At 40.1% G+C, this 26,510-nt stretch overlaps 1 protein-coding gene across 4 annotated transcripts; it reads left to right on the forward strand.

Moving 5' to 3' along the window:
- Positions 1-1,458: 1,458 nt before the first annotated feature.
- Positions 1,459-26,401, forward strand: MORF4L1 (mortality factor 4 like 1). Of its 4 annotated transcripts, XM_034939248.3 has the most exons (13): positions 1,467-1,748; positions 6,875-6,921; positions 9,160-9,227; positions 13,618-13,734; positions 14,789-14,875; positions 15,916-15,996; positions 19,649-19,674; positions 20,144-20,232; positions 20,872-20,973; positions 22,201-22,289; positions 22,720-22,892; positions 23,480-23,564; positions 25,647-26,401. In XM_034939248.3, exons 1-13 carry the CDS (start codon positions 1,709-1,711, stop codon positions 25,729-25,731), a joined length of 1,089 nt encoding a protein of 362 aa, XP_034795139.1. In that variant the 5' UTR covers positions 1,467-1,708; the 3' UTR covers positions 25,732-26,401. The 4 variants fall into 4 exon arrangements, with proteins under 4 accessions (XP_034795141.1, XP_034795139.1, XP_034795142.1 ...); XM_034939250.3 differs by lacking the exon at positions 13,618-13,734 and having other exon boundaries at positions 1,459-1,748; XM_034939249.3 differs by lacking the exon at positions 15,916-15,996 and having other exon boundaries at positions 1,498-1,748.
- The last annotated feature ends 109 nt before the right edge of the window (positions 26,402-26,510 follow it).

Here is a 26,510-nt window from a genome sequence, read left to right on the forward strand (position 1 = left end):
TCAAGACCAGCCTGACTAACATGAAGAAACCCCATCTCTACAAAAATACAAAAATTAGCCCGGTGTGGTGTCACATGCCTGTAATCCCAGCTACTCGGGAGCCTGAGGCAGGAGAATCGCTTGAACCTGGGAGGCAGAGGTTGCAGTCAGCTGAGATCGCGCCTTTGCACTACAGCCTGGTTAATAAGAGGGAAACTCCGTCTCAGAAAGAAAAAAAAAAAAAAAAAAGAAAAGTCATGGAGACAAAGGTTTGCGTAGGAGGATAAAGGTTTACATAGGGGATGCAGGTAGGCTAAGGGCTGTTTGTGGAAGGATTTAAATACCAGGCTAAGGACTTTGAGATTTATCGTCTAAAGTTCATTGAGCACTTATTCATTGTTGGGTACCGCGCTAAGCCCGTATATGTAATTCTCACAATAAACTGACGGAAATGGTGCTATTTTGCAGCTTAGCCAACGAAGTTGTTTTTGAACAGGGAACGACATAAATCCGTTTGTTTAGGCCAGGCACGGTGGCTCACGCCTGTAATCCCAGAACTTTGGAAGGCCAAACCGGGCGGATCACGAGGTCAGGCGTTCCAGACCAGCCTGGCCAACATGGTGAAACCCAGTATCTACTAAAAATACAAAAATTAGCTGGGCGTGGTGGCACATGCCTGTAATCCCAGCTACTCCGGAGGCTGAGGCAGGAGAATCGATTGAACCTGGGAGGCGAAGGCTGCAGTAAGCAGAGATCGCGCCACTGCACTCCAGTCTGGGCAACGGAGCGACACTCCATCTCAGAAAAAAAAAAAAAAAAAAAAAAGGTATAATATTGAAGAAATCCGTTTGTTTAGAGTGACAAGAAGCACAAACAGGGCAGGTACGGAATACAGACGTTGACATATTCACACTAGCCTTTTTCAGAAAGCAGAGCTCCATTATCTCAAAAAGCTAAAGCGTGACTAGTGTTTCCCACGTCATCATCCTCATTTCCGCAAGGCTGGGCTGGAGAAGAGGAGGTAGACCTGGGAGCCAACAAATGGCTATCAATCCCACCAAATAGGCTCCGCAGTGGGGTTGCTAAACAACGAAGCTTCCAGAAGCGGACCCCACTTCCCACCCTCTTGCTGATCCTAAAGCCTTTCTATGCAAAAACTAGCGGAATGCTATTGAATGTAGGTTTCCGAGCCAGCCCTATTCTCTCCGACTACTTCAACATCAACGGGGGCTTATTTGCCCAAGGGACGTCGCAACTGGGCCTTTCCCATTCTATTATCACTGGTGGCTCACCACCCCCACTCTCCCCCATCGCCAGCTCCGCCTTAACCTCCCACGAAATCAAATCCCCGCTTTACCAACCCGCAGCAGCAGGGGGGATGGGGAGAGAAGCAGGGGTGGGGTGGGGTGGGGTGGGGTAGGGTAGCCGGCCCCTCCCCCACCCGGGGTGGGGGGGGGGTGGGGCGCCTCCACCGACTCCGAACTACCAGTCCCGGCGTGCCCTGGGGCGGCGCGGGCGCAGGGGCGCGTGCGCGGCGGGCTGTCGTTGGCTGGAGCAGCGGCTGCGCGGGTCGCGGTGCTGTGAGGTCTGCGGGCGCTGGCAAATCCGGCCCAGGATGTAGAGCTGGCAGTGCCTGACGGCGCGTCTGACGCGGAGTTGGGTGGGGTAGAGAGTAGGGGGCGGTAGTCGGGGGTGGTGGGAGAAGGAGGAGGCGGCGAATCACTTATAAATGGCGCCGAAGCAGGACCCGAAGCCTAAATTCCAGGAGGGTGAGTGTGCGCCTTTGGGAAAAAGGCACCTAACGGCGCAGGAGATGGAGGCGGGCTCGAGGTGGTTGAGGCTTGAGGGCCGGGGGCGGCGCGGGCTGCGCCCTGAGAAGGCGGCGGTCAGTGCTTTGTGCGGGGAAAGCGCATTGCGGATGGCAATTCCGATGCGTCATTGTGAGAAAGCGCTTTGTGAAGCGAGAGTGCTGCGCAGGCGTTAGAGTGGGAGAGAGAGCGTTTGGCGCGTGGCACACCCTCGTCAAGTGTTTGTTATTGTTCTGAGGAAGAGGGCGCGGAGAGAGCAGCCTATTGTAGGGAGGCGACGGGAGCGCCATGGCGGCGGTTATGGGAAGTGATGTGGCGGCGGGGGGGGAGGGGCGGTGGCTGTTTCGGGCGGTCCTGCGGCGCGCCCGGCCGCTTGGGCAGCTACGACGGGCGGTTCGGTGCTTCCTGGAGCCCCGGGGTGGTTGCGTTCGGTGGCAACTCAGCTGCGGATGGGGGTGGGTTTGGCGCCACGGGGAGGGAAAAGTGCGTTGTAAAATGGCCGTTGCAAGATGGCGGCGCCATCATGGCCGCCGGCGTCTCGGTCCCGTATGGAGGCACAGCTTACGGGCAGATGCAGCGCCCCCTTCCACGAAGACCAGAAGGTTGCCGGGGCCCTCCGCTTACCTCAGAGTGGTGGGTGGGGACAGAAAAAAAAAAAAGGATCAATGAGATGAGCGTTTTCCTCCGCTTTGTGTTGCCTGGAGGCATCATTCTGCTATTCTTGGGCGCAGTGCCAAGATCCTATGGTAATGTGAGTGAGCTCTTGCTTTGCAGTTGCTCGTAAAAAGTAAATAAAAATGATCTGAATGCAGTGTTAACGCCGTTTGCATTTGTAAGTCCCATTGCCTCGACGTCATTTTTTAAATGCAGTAATTGTTTGATTAGTTGCAGTGTTTAACAATGACTTGAAAGTTGAATTTATTTTTATTAATTGGTTTTCGACTGACATGAGTTTTGGGTAAGGTTAGACTGACTCCCAGTGGAAGGCAGCTCTTTAAATTTTCACAACGCTTCAGTTAACGTATAATAAGGTGGAGGTCTAATAGCTAAAAAGGAAGTAAAGTCCTGTTGAGAAGGAGGAACACTTTAACATTCCTTTTCATTGCTATGGAAATTTATGCTAGTTACCGTAAATACGATGTCTACATGCGTACGATTTTTGTTCTAGGGGTTTTTAGACTTGCATTAGAATTCCTTTTAGAGCCGTAAACCTCAAACCGTAGTACTGCGTATTTTAAGTTTATGGAATATTTAAGGAGGTTTTAGGGGTATTTTGTTAATGAGTGACTTTTTTTGTTTATATTTTTGAGACGATGTTTGTCACCCAGGCTGTAGTGCAGTGACGCTATCTCGGCTCACCTCTGCCCCCCCCCCCCCCCCCCCGGGCTAAAGCGAGCCTCCCAAGTAGCTGGGATCACAGACGCGCGCCATCACGTCCGGCTAAGTTTTGTTTTGTTCTGTTTTGTTTTTTAGGGTTTTTGTTTTTTCTTTTTTTTTTTTTTTTTTTGTATTTTTGGTAGAGACGGGGTTTCATGTTGCCCAGGCTGGTCTCGAACTCCTGGGCTTAAGCGATCCACCCGCCTCGGCCTCCCAAAGTTGGGGGGGGGTTACGGGCGTGAGGCATCGCGCTCGGCCGTGTGACTTTTAATAACCCTCTCTCACCTTGAGAAGCTGTTGACTCTACCTCCTATGGATTCATTATTCTACTAGACATTTTAGAGCAGATATTCTTAATCTAGAGTCAGTGCATTAATTGAGACGGTGCGTGAAATTGAGGAAGATTTTTTTTCTATCTCCCAAGTTTAGTATTTCAATTAACCGTGTAATTGCTCCCCCTAAACCCCGAAAAAAACCACCACATTAGCATTTTCAGTATATTTTCATATCTCAACATTACAGTTATGGAAGATGTTTTCAGTTATCGCATTCTCATTTCTTCAAAATTAGGGTAGTTATTGTATTAGCAGCCAAGTCTTCTTTGTCCTGTAATGTCATAGAACGTGACATTTAAAGTGTTTTGTTTCAGTACAGTTGGTTTCCTTTGTACTAGTGTGTGTTTTATGTATTTATGAAACTATTAGGCTCGTAGGGTTTATCAGACTGTCAAGGCACAAAAAGTTAATCGCTGCTGTGGGAACAACCTAAGGATGGCTGTTCTGGAAGAAGCGCTTTAGTTCTAGAGGGTTGCTAGTTAAGAGAGGAGTAGCAGCAGAGATTTCCTTGTGCGGTTTTAAGTGGGGTAATTGGAGAAGAGTAGGAACCAAGGTATCCCCAGGTAAGGTTTTGAAAGCTGTGTAAGAGAGTCTGTATTTAACATTACCTTCCAGGTGTGTTTTGCACTTGTGTTTAAAATGGAATTGTATAACCACGTTTTAACAATGATTTTGGTGGGGCGCGGTGGCTCACGCCTCTAATCCCAGCACTTTGGGAGGCCGAGGTGGGTGGGGGCGGTGGATCACCTGAGGTCAGCGGTTCGAGACCAGCCTGGTCAGCCTGGTGAAACCCAGTCTCTACTAAAAATACAAAAATTAGCAGGGCGTGGTGTTAGGCTCCTGTAATCCCGGCTACTCGGGCGGCTGAGACAGGAAATCGCTTGAACCCGGGAGTCGGAGGTTGCAGTAGGCCGAGATCCTGCCATCGCACTCCAGCCTGGGCCACAGAGTGAGACTCCATTTCAAAAAAAAAAAAAAAAATTTATTAATTAGATGATCGGAGAATATCTTGCAAGGGAAAAAGAATATTTGATGAGTGCTAACAGAATCGTCTTGAAACACTGTAGAGTTTATGTAATGGTAGAGAAAAGAGTGGCGAGAAGTAGTGTTTTTTTGTTTTGTTTTGTTTTTTTCTTTTTGAGACAGTCTTGCTCTGTCGCCCAGGCTGGAGTCCAGTGGCGCGATCTCGGGTCACTGCAGCCTCCGCCTCCTGGGTTCAAGCGATTTTCCTGCCTCAGCCTCCTGAGTAGCTGGGATTATAGGCACGCGCCACCACGCCCAGCTAATTTTTGTATTTTTAGTAGAGACGGGGTTTCACCATGTTGGCCAGGATGGTCTCGATCTCCTGACCTCGTGATCCGCCTACTTCGCCGTCGCAAAGTTCTGGGATTACAGGTGCGAGCCACCGCGCCCGGCCGAGAAATAGGGTTTTTAATGATTCTTGTAAACTTGTTAAAAAAAAAAAAACTCGTAAACTTATAAAAAGGTTTTTTTATTTGATAATGGCGTGCAATATATGTTGTATAAGCAATTCTTAAGGCATAGTGATTGCTTTGCACTGGACTTGGTTTTCCATTGGAAATTCTTTTTTGTTTTGTTTTGTTTAGATTTTGAGACGGAGCATTTGCTGTCCTGGGTTATACTCCTCAGCTAGCTGTATATTTTTTCAACAAAATACTAGGGCCTCGTAGCTAGAATGGAGGTCACAGGGCCTCGGTTTCAGTGCACTTTTTTTTCCGGCAGTAGCAGCCAAGGGGAGAAAAATGGTAGGCCATTTTCAGAGTGCCTTTAAAATGTACCAGGAGAGTGAAATTAGGAAACACAGATCTGATCTGATCTTGTTCGCTGTTTATTAGCAGTATAGTTTACCCATTTTAGTTCTCGTTCCTGGGCCCTTGGAGAAGTCTTTGATCTTCCCGTTTTCCAGTCTCCGTCTTTAATTCAGAAATGCTATTCGTAGGTCCAGCAGCCTCTAGCAGTGATTCTTTATAGAGTGACCACTTAAAAGAATTATAGAACTGATTTAAAAATAAAGTTAATAGGTCGTGCTCTGGGAGAGTCTAATAATATGGGTCTTTGGTGAGGCTTGAAAATACAGAGTTTTAAAAAATATTTTAAATTTTAGTGTTTTTTTTTTTTGAGGCGGAGTCTTGCTCTCCCATCCGGGCTGGAGTGCAGTAGTGTGATCTCTGCTCACTGCGACCTCCAGCTCCTGGGTTCAAGCGATTCTCATGTCTCAGCCTCCGGAGTAGCTGGGACTGCAGGTGCACACCACCACGCCCGGCTGATTTTTTTTTTTTTTTTTTTTTTTTTTGAGAGGGCGGCTCCTCACCCAGGCTGGAGTGCGGTGACAAGATCTTAGCTCACTGCAACCTCCACCTCCCGAGTTCAAGCGATTCTCGTGCCTCAGCCTCCCGAATAGCTGGGATTACAGGCACACACCACCATGCCTGGCTGATTTTTGTATTTTTAGAAGAGACAGGGTTTCGCCTGTTGGCCAGGCTGGTCTCAAACTCCTGACCTCAGGTGATCCAGCCACCTCGGCCTCCCTAAGTGGTGGGATTACAGGCGTGAGCCACCTCGCCCCGCCTGCTCTTTTAATTTTAGAGCTAAAAAAGAGCTGACATTCTTGGATATTTCAGTTGTCCATGGGTCTTTTGAAACCAAGTGGACTGAAAATAATGTGTGCAAAATCTTTCAAGCTACACTCAAATGTAATCTGAGGTACTGCCTAGAATTGCTTCCAAGACTTCCAGGTCCTGACATTTTCTTTAGTCTTGAAGTAGGCTCAACGTAGACTGTTACGTTCCAAAGGTTAGGCTTTATTGTCTCATTTCTTTGTTCATTGAAGCAACTTAGCACCTAGAACATCATTCCACATTTGAGGAATGAACATAGTGAGACCCCTTAATCCAGCCAATCTCTGATGCATATTGATATTTTAATTTGTACGATATTTCACTGAGTAAAAGGGTTGGAAGCAGAGATACAAGTGGAGAGTAAAGGTCCTCAACTTAGAAAAACAGATGAGGAAAGCATTTAAAAAACTGTATTTTCAGATATATAGTTAAAACCAACCAACCTCGACAGCTTTGCAGGAGAGTCCGCTTATGTGCTTAACAGGTGATAGATGATTTGGTTATTTAAGTAGATTGACCTGCTAATGAATTGTTTTTGTTTTTACCATCAGATACCAACGTGTTTTTGTTGTAGGGTATGGTTGAAGTTTGAGCCAAAGTGGTGCTCTGTATAGCCGTCCTCATTTTTCCTAATTTGGCTAGGAATACCCTAATAAAAGTGTGATGACTCTCTAAGATGTTAATCTTTTTATATATGAGAAAAAATTACAATTCAGTACTTTTTCTCCCTTTACAGGTGAGCGAGTGCTGTGCTTTCATGGGCCTCTTCTTTATGAAGCAAAGGTATGAAACTTGTTTTCTTTTGAGAAGTTGGCCAAAACTACTGGTTAGATCTGGCCATTTAAAATACAAGTACAGTATTTTGTTGTTGCCTCAGTAAGAGAGTTGCCTTTTTTAGGTTCGTAGTTAATTAATTTCTTCATCTTTCTGAGATTCTTATTGTTTTGCTTAGTGGCTCAAATGAATTAAAACATTGCTACTCTCTTCCACTTTTCTTACTGATCTGGAAGTAGCATTTGAGGGGAATGTTAGAAAGGGAAGATGGGCTGTGGGAACAAAGAGCATTTTGTGGTTAATGACTTGGTGAGAAAACATTGCTGAAGTTACTTTTAAAAGTAAATATATGCTGAGTAAGCATTGAGCTAATTATATTAGGTTAAAGGTAAAAGCTAATATTAAAAATAAGTACATTTAACTGTTGATTGTTGATTTGGCAAAGTTTGTATTCTGGGAGGCACCCTTTGTATCAGGGTGTGCTCAAGTTATAAAAACTGATTTTACATTTAGCTGAAGGTAAGCAGGAGAATGCATTCCAAAGTAAAAAAAAGTTTCAGTATTTTGTTTCTGATAACTTTTTTAGTACAAATATTTAAGACTTGACTATACCTTAAACAGTCGTAGCTCCAAAAATGAACCCGTAAAATACAAAACAGTATAATGTTTAATTTATGTAATTTCTGCATAAATTCTTGGTGAGTAGTTTTATGCTATATGTGTCTGAAAATAGCCTTAAAGTGTCAGACATTTCTGACTAAATATTAGCCATTTTCACTACTTTTTTTTTTCCTGTGTTCTAAATACACAGAAGTGTATTTTTAAAGTTCTGAAGAGCCAAACGGGGTGGCACATGCATGTAGTTTCAGCTACTCAGAAGGCTGAGGCTAGAGGATTGCTTGAGCCCAGGAGTTCAAGGCCAGTTTGGGCAACCAAGCGAGACTGTCTCTGTCTTTATTTTTATGCTCCCCGCCCCGCCGCCCGAGACAGTATTGCTCTGTTGCCCAGGCTGGAGTGCAGTGGTGCAATCTTGGCTCACTGTGACCTCCCCCTCCCGGGTTGAAGCAATTCTCCTGCCTCAGCCTCCCGAGTAGCTGAGATTACAGGCGCCAGCCAGCACACCCGGCTAATTTTTGTAGTTTTAGTAGAGACGGGGTTTCACCGTGTTGACCAGGCTGGTCTTGAACTCCTGACCTCGTGATCCACCTGCCTCGGCCTCCCAAAGTGTTGGGATTAGAGGCGTGAGCCATTGCCCCTTGGGAGACTGTCTCTTAAAAAAGAAATCCTAAAATGGCTGAATTTGGATGTATGGAGATGGTCAGGAATTTCTAAGTATATGTATACGTACATACATCTTAATGATATAATGTTTATAAGTGCTAAATTACGACTCATGGCCAGGGCCTGTGACGTACAAGCCTGTAATCCCAGGGCTTTGGGGAGCCAAAGCAGGAGGATCACTTGAGGTCAGGAGTTTGAGATCAGTCTGGGCAAGATAGCAAGACTGTCTCTACCAAAAAAAAAAAAAAAAATCTCCTGTTAATCGTTTTTATCCCTGAATGTTGTTATTGTTGTATCAACGTTTGGCAAACGCTACTAAACTGGCTGATTTTTCTCCTGGCACCTGACACTCTGGTGAACAATTTTTGAATTGAAGCTATTGAAACAAATTAAACTGTTGTGGTTATTTTGGTTTTCTCTTAAAGACTTTTAAATCCAAAACCAGATAGTCATCACTTGTCATAGTTAATGACTTGCCTCTAGTAATTCCTTTTGTCTGGCTGCTTTTAAGAAAAGTGAAATATTTTTAATTCATTGCTTTACAAGTTGTTTAATTTTTCAGAAACAGGTCCGTTTACTGCTTTTCATAAGCTAATGAAGTTCTTTTATAATATAGTTTAAAGACTTTGCTTTAGAGGAATTTGCTTTTGAAATAAATATAGCTCCTGGCTGATTAGACTGAGAAGACACAAGCATAGCTTTCATTAGCTGTCCTTGGATAGCTTTTGTAATCCATTGATTAAAGATTTAAGGTGACCTTTTATGCTTGTGGTTCTCAGCTTTGTTGGACCTTTTGTGACTAATCTTCAGTTTTGTAACTTGAGTATTCTCCAAGCTTAGTGTTCTTAGTCATTTTGTTTAGGCCACCATAAAGCTTGTGTAGAGTGTCTTTGAAGGATGATTTGAAAAGGTAGTGTCTCTTTAAAAAACTTCTAAGTGAATTATTATTTTTTTTTTGAATTTCAGTGTGTAAAGGTTGCCATAAAGGACAAACAAGTGAAATACTTCATACATTACAGTGGTTGGAATAAAAAGTGAGTATTAGATCTTACAATTCTATTTGTAATTAACAAGATAGCTTGTGTCATTGACTGGCTTAGCAAGCATATGCTTTTCAATTATTCTGCAGTTTTAATGTAATATAGTACATATTGAAGCAAAGGTGAATCATTTGTAGTATGACAAAACTATTAGAAATTAGGGTACTGAGCCATTTTAATTTAAATATACTTGGATCTTGGGAATATTTATTATGTTCTAGTGTAATATCTATTAGTCATATAGTCAATCAATTATTCTGGTTGAATGTGGCAATCACATTTTTCTGTTTTTTTTTTTCCTGGTTTTGGTACATTTTTAGGATGGCCTGAATTTTTTGGCCTTACCACAAACATGTTGATTATATATGTTATTTCAAGCAGCTGTGCTAAAAAAAACTAGTTGGGTTTTCTGTCTAGAAAAGGAGAAAGGATAAAGGTTGCTTGATTGGGAAATAAAGACAGAATTTACCAGTCCATATTCTGAACTTTGGAAACATTATTTAGTGTTGACAGAAAATGACTTCATGTGACTCACTTTTTAGCATGATTTAACACAGAAACATTCAATTATAGGGTCTTAATTTCTCACCCCTAAGAGTTAAGCCTTTTTTTTTTTTTTTTTTGAGAGATGGAGTTTTGCTTTTGTTGCCCAGGCTGGAGTGCAATGGTGTGAGCTCGGCTCACTGCAACCTCTGCCTCAGGGGTTCAGGTGATTCTCCTGCCTCAGCCTCCTGAGTAGCTGGGATTACAGGCACCTGTCACCATGCCCAGCTAATTTTTTGTATTTTTAGTAGAGATGGAGTTTCACCACATTGGCCAGGCTGTCTTGAACTCTTGACCTCAGGTGATCCACCCGCCTCGGCCTCCCAAAGTGCTGGGATTACAGGTGTGAGCCACTGCCCGGCCTTTTTGTGTGTGTGTGTATGTAAAGTACCGATGTTATTGATCTTGTTCTAGGAATGGACAATGGGTATAGATTGAACACATTCTAGAATGTCCATCCAGTGGAGCTGTTTTTCAGTGATGGGACTTTTCTCCTTGGGCCTCACAAATAACCCTGTCTAAAAATTTACCCAAGTCTCCTATTTGGTGATTGTAATGAAAAGACTTGTAATTTTTACTATGGGAGGTTTTACATTTTATTAATGATGCTTTGTCCTTCAAAGATAGCACTGCCATTGCTATTTAGTATTGTTCTTGTGGAATTGTCCTCTAGTAACTTAAGGCTTTGTGTCACCTGACTCAGGCTCTTTTACCTGGTTTACTATGGGATCAGTGCCATCTGATTTGATGAGTATTCTGTTACTATGGAAGGAGTTTATTTTTCCTGTGAGGTTCACTGGCCCTGTGACTTCGGTCTTGTTTCATCTAGTACTCTATCCAGGTGACCAACCCAGTTAATTTTATTTCTTTGTTAGGAAGTTGTTTTCACATATCAGATGTTTTCAGCTGAGAATTTATCAGACCTTTTACTTCCATTAATATAAATGTGGAAAGGTAGAAATCTGAAATGCATAGAAGTGCATCCTGACAACTTGTGGGTTTTTTTTTTTCCCAGTTAATGATAATTAAAGTATTTCTAATCAGTGAGGTGTGGTGGTGTGCACCTGTAGCCTCAGCTACTTGGAAGGCTGAGGCAGGAGGATTACTTGAGCCCAGGAGTTTGGGGCTGCAGTGAGCTATGATGTGCCACTGCACTCTAGCCTGAGTGACAGAGCAAGATCTGGACTCCTTTAAAAAGAAACAACAACATGTATTTCTAATAATGATAGGTAATATTTAATAATGATAGGTAACTCCAACCTCATGGACTTGTATTTTAAATATTGAGAAGTTGGGAAAATAATGGAGAAAACTGTCTTGGTAGAAGTAAACTGTGCTTTTAGTACTAAATGGATTCTAATATCTAGGAAACAGGAAAATAGTGACTCCTAGTGTATCTCATAGCTTTTTATTACTAAACAATGCCTTGCTAAAACTGCATTTCAATCTTTATTAGACTTATATTTTGTGTGTTGATATTCTGACAATATCCAGATAAAGTTGAGAGTGTTAGGAGAATTTCATTTCTCTACAGGAAAGATAACATCTTAATTTTATGCATACTATGAGTGGGAAAGACCATATAGGATATCAAAGAAAAACACAAAGCAAATTTATGGTTTAGGTTTAATCTCCTCCATCTCCTGCATTTTAAAGGAATTGTTTTAGAGCCAGTATGGTGGTGCGTATAGTTTTAGCTTCTTGGGAGGCTGAGGTTGAGCCCAGGAGTTTGAGGCCAGCCTGGGCAACATAGGTAGACACCCCTCTTATAATTAAGCAAATAAAAATTTTAAAAAAGTGTTTGAGGCTGGGTGTGGTGGCTCATGCCTGTAATCTCAACACTTTGGGAGGCCAAAACGGTTGGATCATTTGAGGTCAGGAGTTCAAGTCCAGCCTGGCCAACATAGTGAAACCCCATCTCTACTAAAAATAAAAAAATTAGCCGGGTGTGGTGGCACACGACTGTAGTCCCAGCTGCTCGGGAGGCTGAGGCAGGAGAATCGCTTGAACCCAGGAGGCGAAGGTTGCAGTGAGCTGAGATTGCACCACTGTATTCTAGCCTAGGCGACAGAGTGAGACTCAGGAAAAAAAAAAAAAAAGCGATTGAACACATAAAAAACTAAGGGAAACTACGACAAGGGAATAGAATAAAGAAGATATTTTTAAAAACCTTAAAAAATTATTTTAGAATTTCACCTTAGTAACTGTGAATACAGCTTTTGTGCTTAGTTCTTTTTCACATATAATAGATAACCCTGTATAAAATTGCACACATAGATGTGTACAGCGCAAAGACTGGATTTTAAGTGGCATTTGTAGCTTGTCACAAATTGTGAAAATACCAAATGCTTGTATTTTCAGATTTTATTGTTTCGAAAAATAATGGGCATTTTCCTCTTTGGTGTATTGTAGTCCAGTAACTCAAAGAAATGATAGGTTTGTGTAGATTTTTTTGTTCTCAACTAATTTGACACATATTAATTACTGTTGGGGAAAGTTAAGAAAAAATAGCATCAAATATTAGAGATTTGTTACTATCTTTGTAGATGTATTGAGGAATATTAATATAACAGAAATGTCTTTGGTTGACTTGGCATGTAGATAAATATATGCAATATTGAAAGAATGATCTTAGCTTTAGAAAGTCTTTAAAGAAACCTTTAAATTCATTTTGAAAGGGGGAGGAGTTATTCAGATACCTTGTGTGTTGTGTATTTATTCTGTGTAAGTACTGCCCATGGATCATTGTGACTCTGGGAATTAGTCACATTACCGTTAGAAAACTATGAAATTCTGGGCCAGGCGCGGTGGCTCACACCTGTAATCCCAGCACTTTGGGAGGCCGAGGCGGGTGGATCACAAGGTCAGGAGTTCTAGACCAGCCTGGCCAACATGATGAAATCCCGTCTCTAGTAAAAATACAAAAATTAGCCAGGTGTGGTGGTTCATGCCTGTAATCCCAGCTAGTTTGTAGGCTGAGGCAGGAGAACCGCTTGAACCTGGGAGGCAGAGGTTGCAGTGAGCCGAGATCGTGCCACTGCACTCCAGCCTGGGCGACAGAGCAAGACTCCATCTCAAAAAAAAAAAAAGCTGAAATTCTTGCCAGGCGCGATGGCTCATACCTGTAATCCCAGCACTTTGGGAGGCCTAGGCAGGTGGATCACGAGGTCAGGAGTTCAAAACCAGCCTGGCCATCGTGGTGAAACTCCATCTCTACTAAAAATTAGCTGGGTGTAGTGGCGCGCACCTGTAGTCCCAGCATTTTGGGAAGCCGAGGTGGGCGGATCACCTGAGGCTAGGAGTTCGAGACAAGCCTGACCAACGTGGAGAAACCCCGTCTGTACTAAAAATACAAAATTAGCTGGGCGTGGTGGCGCATGCCTGTAATCCCAATTACTCAGGAGGCTGAGGCAGGAGAATCGCTAGAACCCAGGAGGCAGAGGTTGTGGTGAGCCAAGATCACGCCATTGCACTCCAGCCAGGGCAACAAGAGCGCAACTCTGTCTCAAAAAAAAAAAAAAAAATACACGCGCGCACACACACACACACACACACACACAAATATCTCAAAAATAATCTCATTTTGAAAATGGCTTGTGCAGGGTACTTTTTAAAATTCGTACAACAAAACCTTAATCCCTAAATTGGAATTTTCTTAAACTTCAGTTAATCTTTTTTCAAAAACATAATAGATGATGGAGATTTCTAAATTTTCAAACCTCGTTGGAATTTGTTGACACAGACACTTAAATACTCCATTTGTAAATGAATCTTAATAAAGCTGAAGCTCAATTCTGCACCTGGTCACTGAGATTACTTTGTACTATGCTGTCTGTATCAGAAGTGCTGTGAGGCCCAGGCGCTCTGAAAAATCTTTGAAGACACATGAGGATATTGTAGCCCTTTTTCCTGTTCCTGAAGGAGCTCCCTCAGTACACCACCCCCTCCTGACCTCTAGGTAAATGCATGTTTTGAAATTTTCTCTAGGAAATCATGTTCAGGATTGCTTTTTATTATTTTCCTCTTGGCTGTATTATATAAGAGGTCAGAGGTGGGAAATCATTAAACAAAAGAAAGTCTTAAATTTTTTTTTGTAATTGGGTGCCTTGAGAGTACACCTAATTGTGTCACTAAAGGAGCTCCATCAGCAGGAGAAAAGATTTACTGCTCTAAAAAAGTTAGCATTCCCTAAGAAATTACATTGTTTTTGTTTGCCATTTTTGGGGAAAAAACACATAATCAGAAATTGTGTTTTGAACAAGCTCTTTGAAGTGCCAGAATGTCTTAACATTTTTAAGAGAGTTGGTTCTGCCTTCTAATATTTAGAAAGCCAGCTTTCTGATCAGCCTTGAAAGTTAGTGTGTATTCATTTGTGACTGAATGAAGGTGGAGAATGGTGTTAAATCATTTTAATACTTTACAAACTTAAGTCAGTCTAGTTGGTGTTTGAGTATTGTAGACTTCCTAATATGTTTCTGACATACCTTTAGTGTTGTTTTGTGTCAGGGATTCTCAGGTGTTTTACATGTATTCTCATAACAGTTATTTGAGATAAGTACTGTTGTTATCCTCATTTCATAGAGAATGAAATGAAAACACAAAGCTATATGGAACTTTGTCATTACACACAGCTGGTTTTAATTTTTAAAAATAACTGAGTTTTTGACTCCTGTGCTTTATTTTTGACAATAAAAGTCTTTAAGATAACATAAGACTAATCACTTAGTGAATCTTACATTAAGTGCCAAACTCTTAAGCCATTTCTAAAAATGATTTGAATAATCTGCTTTTGGACTCTGGCAGCTTAGATTTGGAATGCTGCTTTTTGAAAATAAAAAGTTTTCCTTTTTACAGAACAGACTTCCATTAGATTTTCATTTTAGTTGAGAATATGTTTGTAGTGCCAGTTCATCAAATTACTTAAGAGAAATCCAGTCTTGCCTCTTGATCTCAGAAAATCAGTTGGAGAACAGAGTATTTTTGAGTTAAATTTTAACTTTCCTCTTTTTCAGTTGGGATGAGTGGGTTCCGGAGAGCAGAGTACTCAAATACGTGGACACCAATTTGCAGAAACAGCGAGAACTTCAAAAAGCCAATCAGTAAGTTTGTTTTGTGAACTGAATATTAAGGAGAAATGCCTGTAGATTAATTCTGGACATGGAATGAACAATGGAGATCATGTTGGCTGCCCTGCCTATAAAATGATTCCTGGTACCTTTCAGCTGCTGTGTTACAGCTTTGACTTCAAGTGATCAAGCCATATCTAGGTAAAGGAAGTAGCATACCTGCCATTACTTGAGCTTATCTTAGACCTAGGTAGAAAACAGCAGAATGTTGTTGGAAATTGCTATAGGTATGAACTCACTGATAAAAATCTTTATTTTCGGGGGCTCTGGAAGACAAATTTGGTGGGGAAACAAGCAAACGAGGCATTTCCTATTCTGTTTTTCATCTCTGAAAGCACGGGAAAAGGGACCCTGAAAGACTCTATGATTTATAGGGTAATCTCAGAGTTGAAATGTATTTTTAAAAAAATTAAAACGATGGCTGGGCGCAGTGGCTCACGCCTGTAATCCCAGCATTTTGGGAGGCCAAGGCGGGTGGATCACGAGGTCAGGAGATCAAGACCATCCTGGCTAACACGGTGAAACCCCGTCTCTACTAAAAATTCAAAAAATTAGCCGGGCATGGTGGCGGGCGCCTGTAGTCCCAGCTACTCCGGAGGCTGAGGCAGGAGAATGGCGTGAACCCGGGAGGCAGAGCTTGCAGTGAGCGGAGATCGCGCCACTGCACTGTAGCCTGGGCAGCACAGTGAAACTCTGTCTCAAAAAAAAAAAAAAAAGAATTAAAATGGTAATGGGAACAAATAAAACACTGGGATTAGTGAATTCCAAAACAAATGGAATTTTCGATGCTATGAGAACAGTCTATTACAGTCACTTTTTATTACATTGATTTTAATTGAGCCTTTTGCTGTTTCTTGAGTGTTTTGTTTGATTTTTGTGGAAATATCTCTGTCCAACTTGTTAAAAACTTGTTGACAGAATTTGAATGTAAATTCCTAATGGAATCAGGCTGACAATTTTTTTTTCACATAAATGCTCATTTTATGTTGACATTACTGAAATTATTTTTGAAGGGAGCAGTATGCAGAGGGGAAGATGAGAGGGGCTGCCCCAGGAAAGAAGACATCTGGTCTGCAACAGAAAAATGTTGAAGTGTAAGAAGCTCTTTGTTTTGATTTTGCATACTATATGTGAAGATAATATTTTATGTTCATTGTGTGTTAGACTGTGTTGAAATGGAAACTTTGGAACATTGTTGGAACCAGTAAGAATCCCATTCCTCAGGTATCAGGTCGTTAAAGTAGTTTAAAATAACGTATTCCTTAATTTTCCTCAGCAGGTTCCCCCTCCCTTTAACTTGTGTGTATAAATATATGTGTATGATGTTTTCTCTTACAAAGATAGTATTAGTGGTTTTAAGTTTTGAGATAACTTTTGGCAAGCCTTTTCAAACCTAAAAAGCAAGTGCTGGCAAGTGCTAAAAATACATACGAATTAACCTCCACTTTGGTGAAACTCATGGTAAGAATATGTGAGAAGTTAAGGTTTCAAATAACTGCCCTCCTCATCCCCACCCCTAAGAAAACCATTGCTTTTTTTTGAGACGGAGTTTCCCTCTTGTTGCCCAGGCTGGAGTGCAGTGGTGTGATCTGTGCTCACTGCAACCTCTGCCTCCTGGGTTCAAGTGATTCTCCTGCCTCAGCCTCCCAAGTAGCTGGGATTACAGGCGTGCGCCACCACGCCTGGCTGATTTTTGTATTTTTAGTAGAGATGGGGTTTCACCATGTTGGTCAGGCTGACCTCCTGACCTCAGGTGATCCACCTGCCTTGGCCTCCCAGAGTGCTGGGATTATAGGCGTGAGCCACTGCTCCTGGCACAAAACCGTTACTTCTTGTTAACTCTAGATTTTAGAACATCTGATAAGAAGCCTAGAGTGAGAAAGTCATGTGCATGCATACATTTTGTATGTTTAAAGTTTATGTAGGACGGTGCGGTGGCTCACACCTGTAATCCCCCTACTTTGTTTGGGAGGCTGAGGCAGAATGGTTTGAGCCCAGGAGTTTGAGACCAACTTGGGCAACATCAGGAGCCTCTGCTTCTACAGAAAAATAAAAAAATTAGCTCAGGGGGTGGTGGCACATGCTTGTAGTCCCACCTATTCAGGAGGCCGATGTGGGAGGGTCACTTGAGCCCAGGAGGTCAAGGCTGCACTTTAGTCTTGGCGACTGAGTGAGATCCTGTCTTTTAAAAAGAAAAAAAAAAAAAAAGTTGATGTACCTGAAAGTGGATGACAAGAGTGGTAACTTAATAAGTATTCTTAAGTATTTGTAATAATAAAAACAAAGATTATAACTTTTATTAAGAGGTCATTTTATTTCCTACCAGAATTACTGATCTGATTTTTCTACTTAAAAGTAAGGTGTTACACCCAGTGCTTTGGGAGGCTGAGGTGGGAGGGATTGCTTGAGGCCAGGAGTTCTAGGCTGCAGTGATCTGTGATTGCACCACTGCGCTCCAGCCTCTTAAAAAAAGTAAGGTGTTACTAATGAAGGTATTTAGTATTTAATGCATTTGGAGATGTTTGAAGCTTTTTATTTTTTTTTAAACTCTTTTTGGTGAGAAGATAATTGTTTGGCAAGGATTAAGTGTGTTACTATTTGAGGATTGTTCATAGTTTTAATAAGTGGTAACATGTTTTCATGATCTGGTTCTTTGGAAAACTGTAGTGTAGTATTTCATTAGGATTTAATAGTAATTACATCTTAAAAGGCAGTAATTTTCTCTGTATAGAAAAGATTTTTATCAAAAGTAATAGTTCATAACTAATTCTTTATCACTGTGCTAAGTTATTATATAGAAATCTAAGTGGTAGTATGCCCATAAGTTATTTGCATTTGAATACAGCATTGTGCAGTCTCCACTACAAAAATAATGGCTGAGTAAATATATGAAGTAAAGCTTTAAAATTTAAATTTCCCATTCTTGGACAGTAGAAGCCTCTTCAAACTGGCTTCTGAGTCTTTTGAAGGATCCTGAGTCTAGATGTTTGAAGCATGAATGTCAAGCTCTTACTACTAGGACTTATTGAAGTGTATGGGTTGAATATCCCTTATCTGAAGTGTTTCGGACCAGAAGCGTTTCAGATTCCAGACTTTTTTTGGATTTTGAAATGTTTGCGTTATACTTACCTGTTGAACATCCCAAATCCAAAATGCTTCAATGAGCATTTCCTTTGAATGTCATGTTGGCTCAGAAAATTGGGATTTTTGGAGCATTTTGGCTTCGGGATGCTGAACTCATCTATATTTTATAGATCTTTTACTTTAGAGTTGAGATCACCTGTCAGTATTTTAGTTTTATATTACAGAGTTGAGTGGGTAAAGGATTGAGTGTGAGGACTCTTGGTTTCTCTTGGTCTCCACATATTGACACGGGCAAGTAAAGTTCATGGTTGACTTTGACCGAGAAATACAGTCCAACAGATTTTTACAAAACTAACAGACGAGAGAAAACCTATACACAGATTTTTGTGTTTATATCCAAACATAAGTTAATTTGAATTGTCAAACCTTAAGACCTAAATTAAATGAATATATTTCATTAATAACATTTATAAGTATTATTTAAAGCTACAGAAAAGTAAAAAATCCAGGTGTTATAGTATCTTTCCATCGAAAGTAATCCATAATCATGGGCTCTATAAACTGTTTCCTTTGTGGTCTAGAAATAATAATGTAAAAAAGCAAAATTAGGCCAGGCATGGTGGCACACGCCTGTAATAGCAGCATTTTGGAAGGCCGAGGTATGCGAATCACTTGAGGTCAGGAGTTTGAGACCAGCCTGGCCAACATGGTGAAATCCCGTCTCTATTAAAATACAAAAATGAGCTGGGAGTGGTGGTGGGTGCCTATGGTCCCAGCTACTTGGAAGGCTGAGGCAGGAAAATCGCTTGAACCCGGGAGGAGGAGGTTGCAGTGAGCCGAGATCACCCAACAGACAGAGCAAGACTCCATCTCAAAATAAATAAATAAAGCAAAATTAGCAATTTACCATTTGACAGTATATAAGTAGACGTGAGGTAAGTTGCTGTTAGAGATGATAATCAAGATGAGGAGACTTAAAACAACAAAAAAATTACACAAATCTAAAAATATTTTGGGGAACAAAAATAATTGGAAAAAAAATTTTAACCTTTGACACCTTTTTTTTTGGTGGGCCTAATAATGTAGTATATACTATAACATATATTAATATAACCCTGGAAGAACGAAGTTGTTTACTAAAGTGTTCTTGGTTTGCTTTTCTTTTTTTTTTGTCTTTGAGACAGGGTCTCTGTCACCAAGACTGGAGTGCAGTGGTGCAATCAAGGCTCACTGCAGCCTTGGCCTCCTGGGCTCAAGCAATCCTCTCACCTCAGCTTCCCAAGTAGCTGGGACTATAGGCGTTTGCCAGTATGCCCAGTTAATTTTTGTATTTTTTATAAAGAACAGGATTTGCCATGTTGCCCAGGCTGGTCTGGAATTTTGAGCTCTAGAGATCCACCCCCCCTTCACCTCCCAAAATGCTGGGATTACAGGCATGTGCCACTGCGCCTGGCTTGGTTTATTTTTTTCTATTATGTGGAGAGAGATGGGAATTTAACCAACTATCAATAAAAATCCTTGTGTCTGAGTAGGACACATATTTACCACCTGATCTTTTATCCAAGTTAGTATTTCTCTGTGAACTTAACCCTGATAAAGGGAGTTGAAACAGAGGCAGTTTTACTGGAAATAATTATTTTTCTTTTTTTTCTCTCCTTTTAGGAAAACGAAAAAGAACAAACAGAAAAGTAAGAATATTAACTTTCTTAACGTTAATTTATGTTACCTCTATGACATTGACGTTTTTATTTTGAAAGCTATGAAATTTTGGAGTAAGCTTATGTTTATTGATCATCTCAAATAGGAGTCTCACAGCAGTGTTATAAAATAGGTACATGGTGGTAGAGACCTCTTTTTGCCAAGGAGAAACTTGTGAGCATTTATTTTCATCTGCTTTAGTCTTAATGTCTCCCACTGAGAAGATAACATTTATAAATAAATGGAAGATGGTGATACTAAATGTTGTCTATACTAAATGTTCGGTAGAGCTCTTCATGAAAGTTGTATTTTTGGTAGGAATATGATTCTTTAACTTAGATTGAGGTAACAGCTGTGTAATGGAGAAATAATGAAAAGGGATAATGTGTCAAGAGACTATTTTCCTTATAGAGTTTGTTAAATTAGCTAAATGAGACCCCTCCCCGCCAACATTTACAGCACCTGGAAATGGAGATGGTGGCAGTACCAGTGAGACCCCTCAGCCTCCTCGGAAGAAAAGGGCCCGGGTAGATCCTACTGTTGAAAATGTGAGTTTTTCTTGTGTTTATGAATAGCATGTTAGGATTTTTAGTCTCAGTTACATGACATAACCATGGGAGCTTTGATTCTCTGTAAGATTTGCTTACATGGTTAATTCCTGAAATTAAAAATTTTCTCTTTTGGGGGTAAACGATAAATTTCTGTATATGTTTATTTCACCTGTAGCTCCACATTTACCTACCCAATTGATCATTTGTTGTGTAAGCTTCATGTTCACCTACAAGACTATTTCTTTGGTGTTACGTATTTATTTTTAGGAGTTAAAGATGTACCTTTAAGATGGTTGTGTTTGGAATAGTTTTGATATCAATGGTAAATAAGAAAATACTAAGTTAAAATGTATCAAGTCAGGGTGTTTCATTTCCTGAACAAGAGGAACCTTACTGAAGAATTTTTACCTTTACAAGAAAATGCACTAAATAGACTATAGTTCAGGTCAGATTCTTTTCTCCCAACAGCAAACTGCGTATGGTCGTTTTCATTAATGATTTTAAAAAATGACAGTACAGCTGTATGCTTGGCTACTTTAAGATTTATCCCTAGTGCCTCTAAAAGTCAGCTCCCCTCCATGTTTGGTATTCAGCAAGAAAGGTTAGGTTTTTAATACTCCTCCTGTTTCTGTTTAGGAGGAAACATTCATGAACAGAGTTGAAGTTAAAGTAAAGATTCCTGAAGAGCTAAAACCGTGGCTTGTTGATGACTGGGACTTAATTACCAGGCAAAAACAGGTAACTTGAAAAGCTACCCAGATTGTTAAGCTATATGATACATTCTTGCTAGCAAAAAAAGTTTTTAAAGGAAAGTGTTATATTGACTTGAATTATTAAGGTATGACTGATAAAATAATATTTTAATTTAGAGGCTGAACACTTTAGAACTACTACCAGAAAGAGTAACTTAGAAGAATAAAAGTTCACATATAAATTTTATGAGGTTATAATGATAAAGGTGGAAATAACTCATTTTTGGAGATTGCTAGGGCAGGAACTCGTTCTGAAAATTCATAAAGGTGAAGAAGCATATGTCTTATTGTCATTGCTAATGGTAGGCCATAGAAAGCACACACCACCACCTGCACGGTATTCATGACCCTGAAAAGAACCTGAATCTTACTAAGCGCCTGAATCTATTATTAGTTTGCAGGAAATAGGATGTTTAATGGAGTGACATGTTTGTCAATCGTTGAAGTCTATAATTGAGAATTTTATAGGACAAATGAAGCTATTTGAACAAATGGCATAGGTAGGGTTAGGGATAGTTGGGGGAGATGATTAGGGACTGCTTGAGGATTATGAGACTTAAGAGACCTATCAGTCATATACAGTATGTGGATATAGTTTGAATTCTGATTTGAATCCTTTGGAGGATTATGCAATTACAGCTAAACTGCGAAGATTCAAGCATGGCTGTATCACTTATTATTTGTGAGTTTGGACAAGTTTCTTAGCCTTTTTGTGCTTCTGTTTTTGCATTTAATGGAATAATAGTTCGTATTTGACAATGCTGATGAGAGGATGAAAAGATAATTATTTTAATGCTTTAGACTAGATCTAGCAAATAGTATGCATAACAGTAAATGATGACTTGGTAGTACCACAAAGGCACATTCGTGTCTGTTATGTGTGTGTGTGACAGATTGACATTTTTAAAAGCTGTGCTGTTCTGTCTAGTAGAGTCTCATTTGGCTGTTTAAATATATAGATGCTCCATAACTTAGAATGGGGTTACATCGCAATAAACCCAGCAGAGAGTTGGAAAATTAAGTCCAAACCATTGTAAGTTGGGAACTGTCTGTAGTTTCTCAGCCACATTATCCATGTTTTAAGTGCTGAATAGTATCTTTCCTAATTTGAAATACTGTTACTGTTACCTGATCTTTGTATAAAAACTTGCCTGGTATGATTTTTCTTTAAAAAAGAGAGTGCTTATATTTAAGCATATTTTTGTCTTCATAGCTGTTTTATCTTCCTGCCAAGAAGAATGTGGATTCCATTCTTGAGGATTATGCAAATTACAAGAAATCTCGTGGAAACACAGATAATAAGTAAGAATATACATTTTTCAGATGACACTCAAAAGACATTTAAAAAAGTTTCTAAATAAGTCATCTGAAACTTGTACTGACTCCAAAACATTAATACCACCAGAAACTAGCAAAATAGAATTTCACTGCTTTGACACAGGAGTTGGCTGGCTGACTTTTTCTTAAAGGGCCAGATAGTAAATATTTTAGGTAAAATTTAAGCTATCATGTAGGTATTTGCATAACCATTTAAAATTTAACCATCTGAAAATGTAAGAATCATCTTAATTGCTTTAGTTTGTCAAACCCTGCTTTCATATGCCCTTTAAAAAAATCTCAGCTATGGTTCATTATTACTAGCGCAGCTTTTAATTCTTTAAATTGGTTGAATTATTCTCTATGTCAGTTATTTTTATTGACCAGTTTTGGAATATTTTTGTTCATTTATCAGGGAGTATGCGGTTAATGAAGTTGTGGCAGGGATAAAAGAATACTTCAACGTAATGTTGGGTACCCAGCTACTCTATAAATTTGAGAGACCACAGTATGCTGAAATTCTTGCAGATCATCCCGATGCACCCATGTCCCAGGTGTATGGAGCGCCACATCTCCTGAGATTATTTGGTAATATGTCATGTAGAAAATAATGGATTTTACTTTTTGGGGGGTCTTCTCTAAATGAATAAGAGGTAAAGTAATTAACTTTCCAAAACATGACTCCCATTTTAATTTGAACTTTTATCTAGAATGTTAAATAGCAAAATCTCTTTAGGAGCAAGAGTTTTAAAAATCGTGTATTTTATTTTATAATTTTTTTTTTTGAGACAGAGTCTCACTCTGTTGCCCAGGCTGGAGTGCAGTGGTGCGATCTTGGCTCACTGCAACCTCCGCCTCCTGGGTTCAACAATTCTCCTGCCTCAGCCTCCCAAGTAGCTGGGATCACAGGTGTGCACCACCACATCTGTGGTAATTTTTGTATTTTCTGTAGAGATGGGGTTTCACCACGTTCGCCAGGGTGGTCTTGAATACCTGACCTCAAGTGATCGCCTATCTCGGCCTCCCAAAGTGCTGGGATTACAGGCGTGAGCCACCATGCCCGGCCTAAAATCATGTATTTTAAAGGAGTTGGTGGTGTTTGCTCACGTAATTAAAACACATGGTTGTAGTGCCCCTGCCTTGGATGTAACTTTGGATAATTCTTGTTTAAACAGTACGAATTGGAGCAATGTTGGCTTATACACCTCTGGATGAGAAGAGCCTTGCTTTATTACTCAATTATCTTCACGATTTCCTAAAGTAAGTCTGTGCTTGAAATTATAAACATGGATTTGAAAATTAGCGTGTAATGGGAGGGATTGGCAGTATAGATGCTAAAACATTAAACATTGTATTGGTACAGGCATAGATAGTTGGTAATGGAGCAGTATAAGTAAGTGCAAATACATGGGAGTTTCAGAAATGATAGATGGTATATAGATGATATATTGGTGCAGTAGGGGAAAGCAGTGGAGTCTGGTAGATTGGTGATAAGACAGCTGACAGTTTGGAAGAAAACAAAGCCACACTTGTCATGTACCAAAATTCTAGATGAATCTGAAGTTTAAAATTAAATTGTTAAGATAATGAAAGGAGAAATGTAATATTTTCATAGTTCTATAGTGTTCCATTTATGATAAATGGTTGGTACCTTTAATACACACAGAGTTCTTTGGTAAGAAATGAACAAACCAGTGAAAAGTAGGACAGGAAATTTACATCAATGGCAGCACAAAGGACCATTAAAAATATGTCAGAAATAATGATGAAAGTATAAACTGTCAGTAAAGTAGCACTTGTCAGATTGGCTAAGGTTTTAAATGTTTGAAGAAATGGAGAAAAGGGCAATCCTGGTTTCTACAAGTTTTTGGAGGGCATTTTTATAATAGTGAAGAATTTGAAACAAGCACTTATTAAAAGGGTGAGGTCACTCTAAACATACTGATAAAGATGTCCATGTTTTCAATTGAAAAACAGCCAAGCTGTAGTAGAGGAGTATGGTGTAATTGTTACTTGTAGAGAAACATTATTTTAATCTTTGCATAAGATCTGGCTTTCCAGTGTGGATCTTAGTTAATACTGGGTTATTTCTTGGGCGTGGTGTTGGAAGGGAGGGTGGGAGTTTTCAGTTTCTACTTTGTATATTTCTGTATATGAATTTTCTCATTACAATCGTTTTACAGTAAATTTAAAACTGCAACGTGGACTTGAGAATGTAGGCAAGATTTATCATCTTTGCTTTACTAATGATAAATACCTTCTTTGGACCTCAGTTTCTTTATGGAATGTGCTCTACTACTTGACATTTCACGTTCCCTTTTATGTAATTAAAAAAAAAAAAAGTTTATTCATTTAGAGATGGAGTCTTGCTCTGTCGCCCAGGCTGGAGTGCAGTGATGCGATCACAGCTCACTACAACCTCCGCCTCTTGGGTTCAAGCGATTCTTGGGCCTCAGCCTCCCAAGTAGCTGGGATTACAGGTGCACACCACCATGCCTGACTGATGTTTGTATTTTTAGTAGAGATGGGGTTTTGACATGTTGGCCAGGCTGATCTTGAACTCCTGGCCTCAAATTTTTCTGCCTCGGCCCCCCAAAGTGCTGTGATTACAGGTGTAAGCAACTGTGCTTGGCCTGATAGGATTTTTTTCTTTTTTCTTTTTTCTTTTCTTTTCTTTTTTTTTTTTTTTTTGAGATGGAATTTCGCGCTTGTCCATGCTGGAGTACAGTGGCGTGATCTCAGCTCACCACAACCTCTGCCTCCAGGTTCAAGCAATTCTCCTGCCTCAGCCTCCCGAGTATCTGGGATTACAGGCATGCGCTACCATGTCCAGCTAATTTTGTGTCTTTAGTAGAGACGGGTTTCTCCACTTTGGTCAGGCTGGTCTTGAACCCCAACCTCAGGTGATCAGCCTGCCTTGGCCTCCCAAAGTGCTGGGATTACAGGCATGAGCCACCACTCCCGGCTGATAACGATTTTTTTTTTAGAAAATGTCTAGATGTTCTTTTAGGGTAATGCTGTCATGTAATAGGATAATAACTGTTTCTTAAAGATGGTTCAAGCTCCCAAGTTGGTATTCTGCAGACATAACTGTTCTTTGCTGTTTAGAAATAGGGGAGTAACTCCAGAGTTCATTCCTTTGTATATGTATAGTGTTGTTCATTGTATAACCTTATTTATTTACCTGAATTGTCATTATGTGTGGTTTTACTGTGAGAGAATGTCTGGTTTAATGTATTTTAGGAAAGTGTTTTCTGTGGCTTATGTATATAATATATAGGAAGAGATTTGGATCAAGATAATGACCTTTAAAAATTTTTGTAATGAATGTTTTATTTTTAGGTACCTGGCAAAGAATTCTGCAACTTTGTTCAGTGCCAGCGATTATGAAGTGGCTCCTCCTGAGTACCATCGGAAAGCTGTGTGAGAGGCACTCTCACTTATGTTTGGATCTCCGTAAACACATTTTTGTTCTTAGTCTATCTCTTGTACAAACGATGTGCTTTGAAGATGTTAGTGTATAACAATTGATGTTTGTTTTCTGTTTGATTTTAAACAGAGAAAATAAAAGGGGGTAATAGCTCCTTTTTTCTTTTCTTTCTTTTTTTTTTTTTTTTTCATTTCAAAGTTGCTGCCAGTGTTTTCAATGATGGACAACAGAGGGATATGCTGTAGAGTGTTTTATTGCCTAGTTGACAAAGCTGCTTTTGAATGCTGGTGGTTCTATTCCTTTGACACTACGCACTTTTATAATACATGTTAATGCTATATGACAAAATGCTCTGATTCCTAGTGCCAAAGGTTCAATTCAGTGTATATAACTGAACACACTCATCCATTTGTGCTTTTTTTTTTTTTTTTATGGTGCTTAAAGTAAAGAGCCCATCCTTTGCAAGTCATCCATGTTGTTACTTAGGCATTTTATCTTGGCTCAAATTGTTGAAGAATGGTGGCTTGTTTCATGGTTTTTGTATTTGTGTCTAATGCACGTTTTAACATGATAGACGCAATGCATTGTGTAGCTAGTTTTCTGGAAAAGTCAATCTTTTAGGAATTGTTTTTCAGATCTTCAATAAATTTTTTCTTTAAATTTCAAAGAACAATGTGCTTGTGTTGATGCCTTACAAAAACCATTGTATATCTGTGTATTCCTTCTTGTATTTAGACAGTGGTTTTTCAGGTGCGTGCTTTGTTTTCTGGTATGGC

The sequence above is a fragment of the Pan paniscus genome, chromosome 16 (genome assembly GCF_029289425.2).
Source record: "Pan paniscus chromosome 16, NHGRI_mPanPan1-v2.0_pri, whole genome shotgun sequence".
In the NCBI taxonomy this organism is placed as follows: domain Eukaryota; kingdom Metazoa; phylum Chordata; class Mammalia; order Primates; family Hominidae; genus Pan; species Pan paniscus.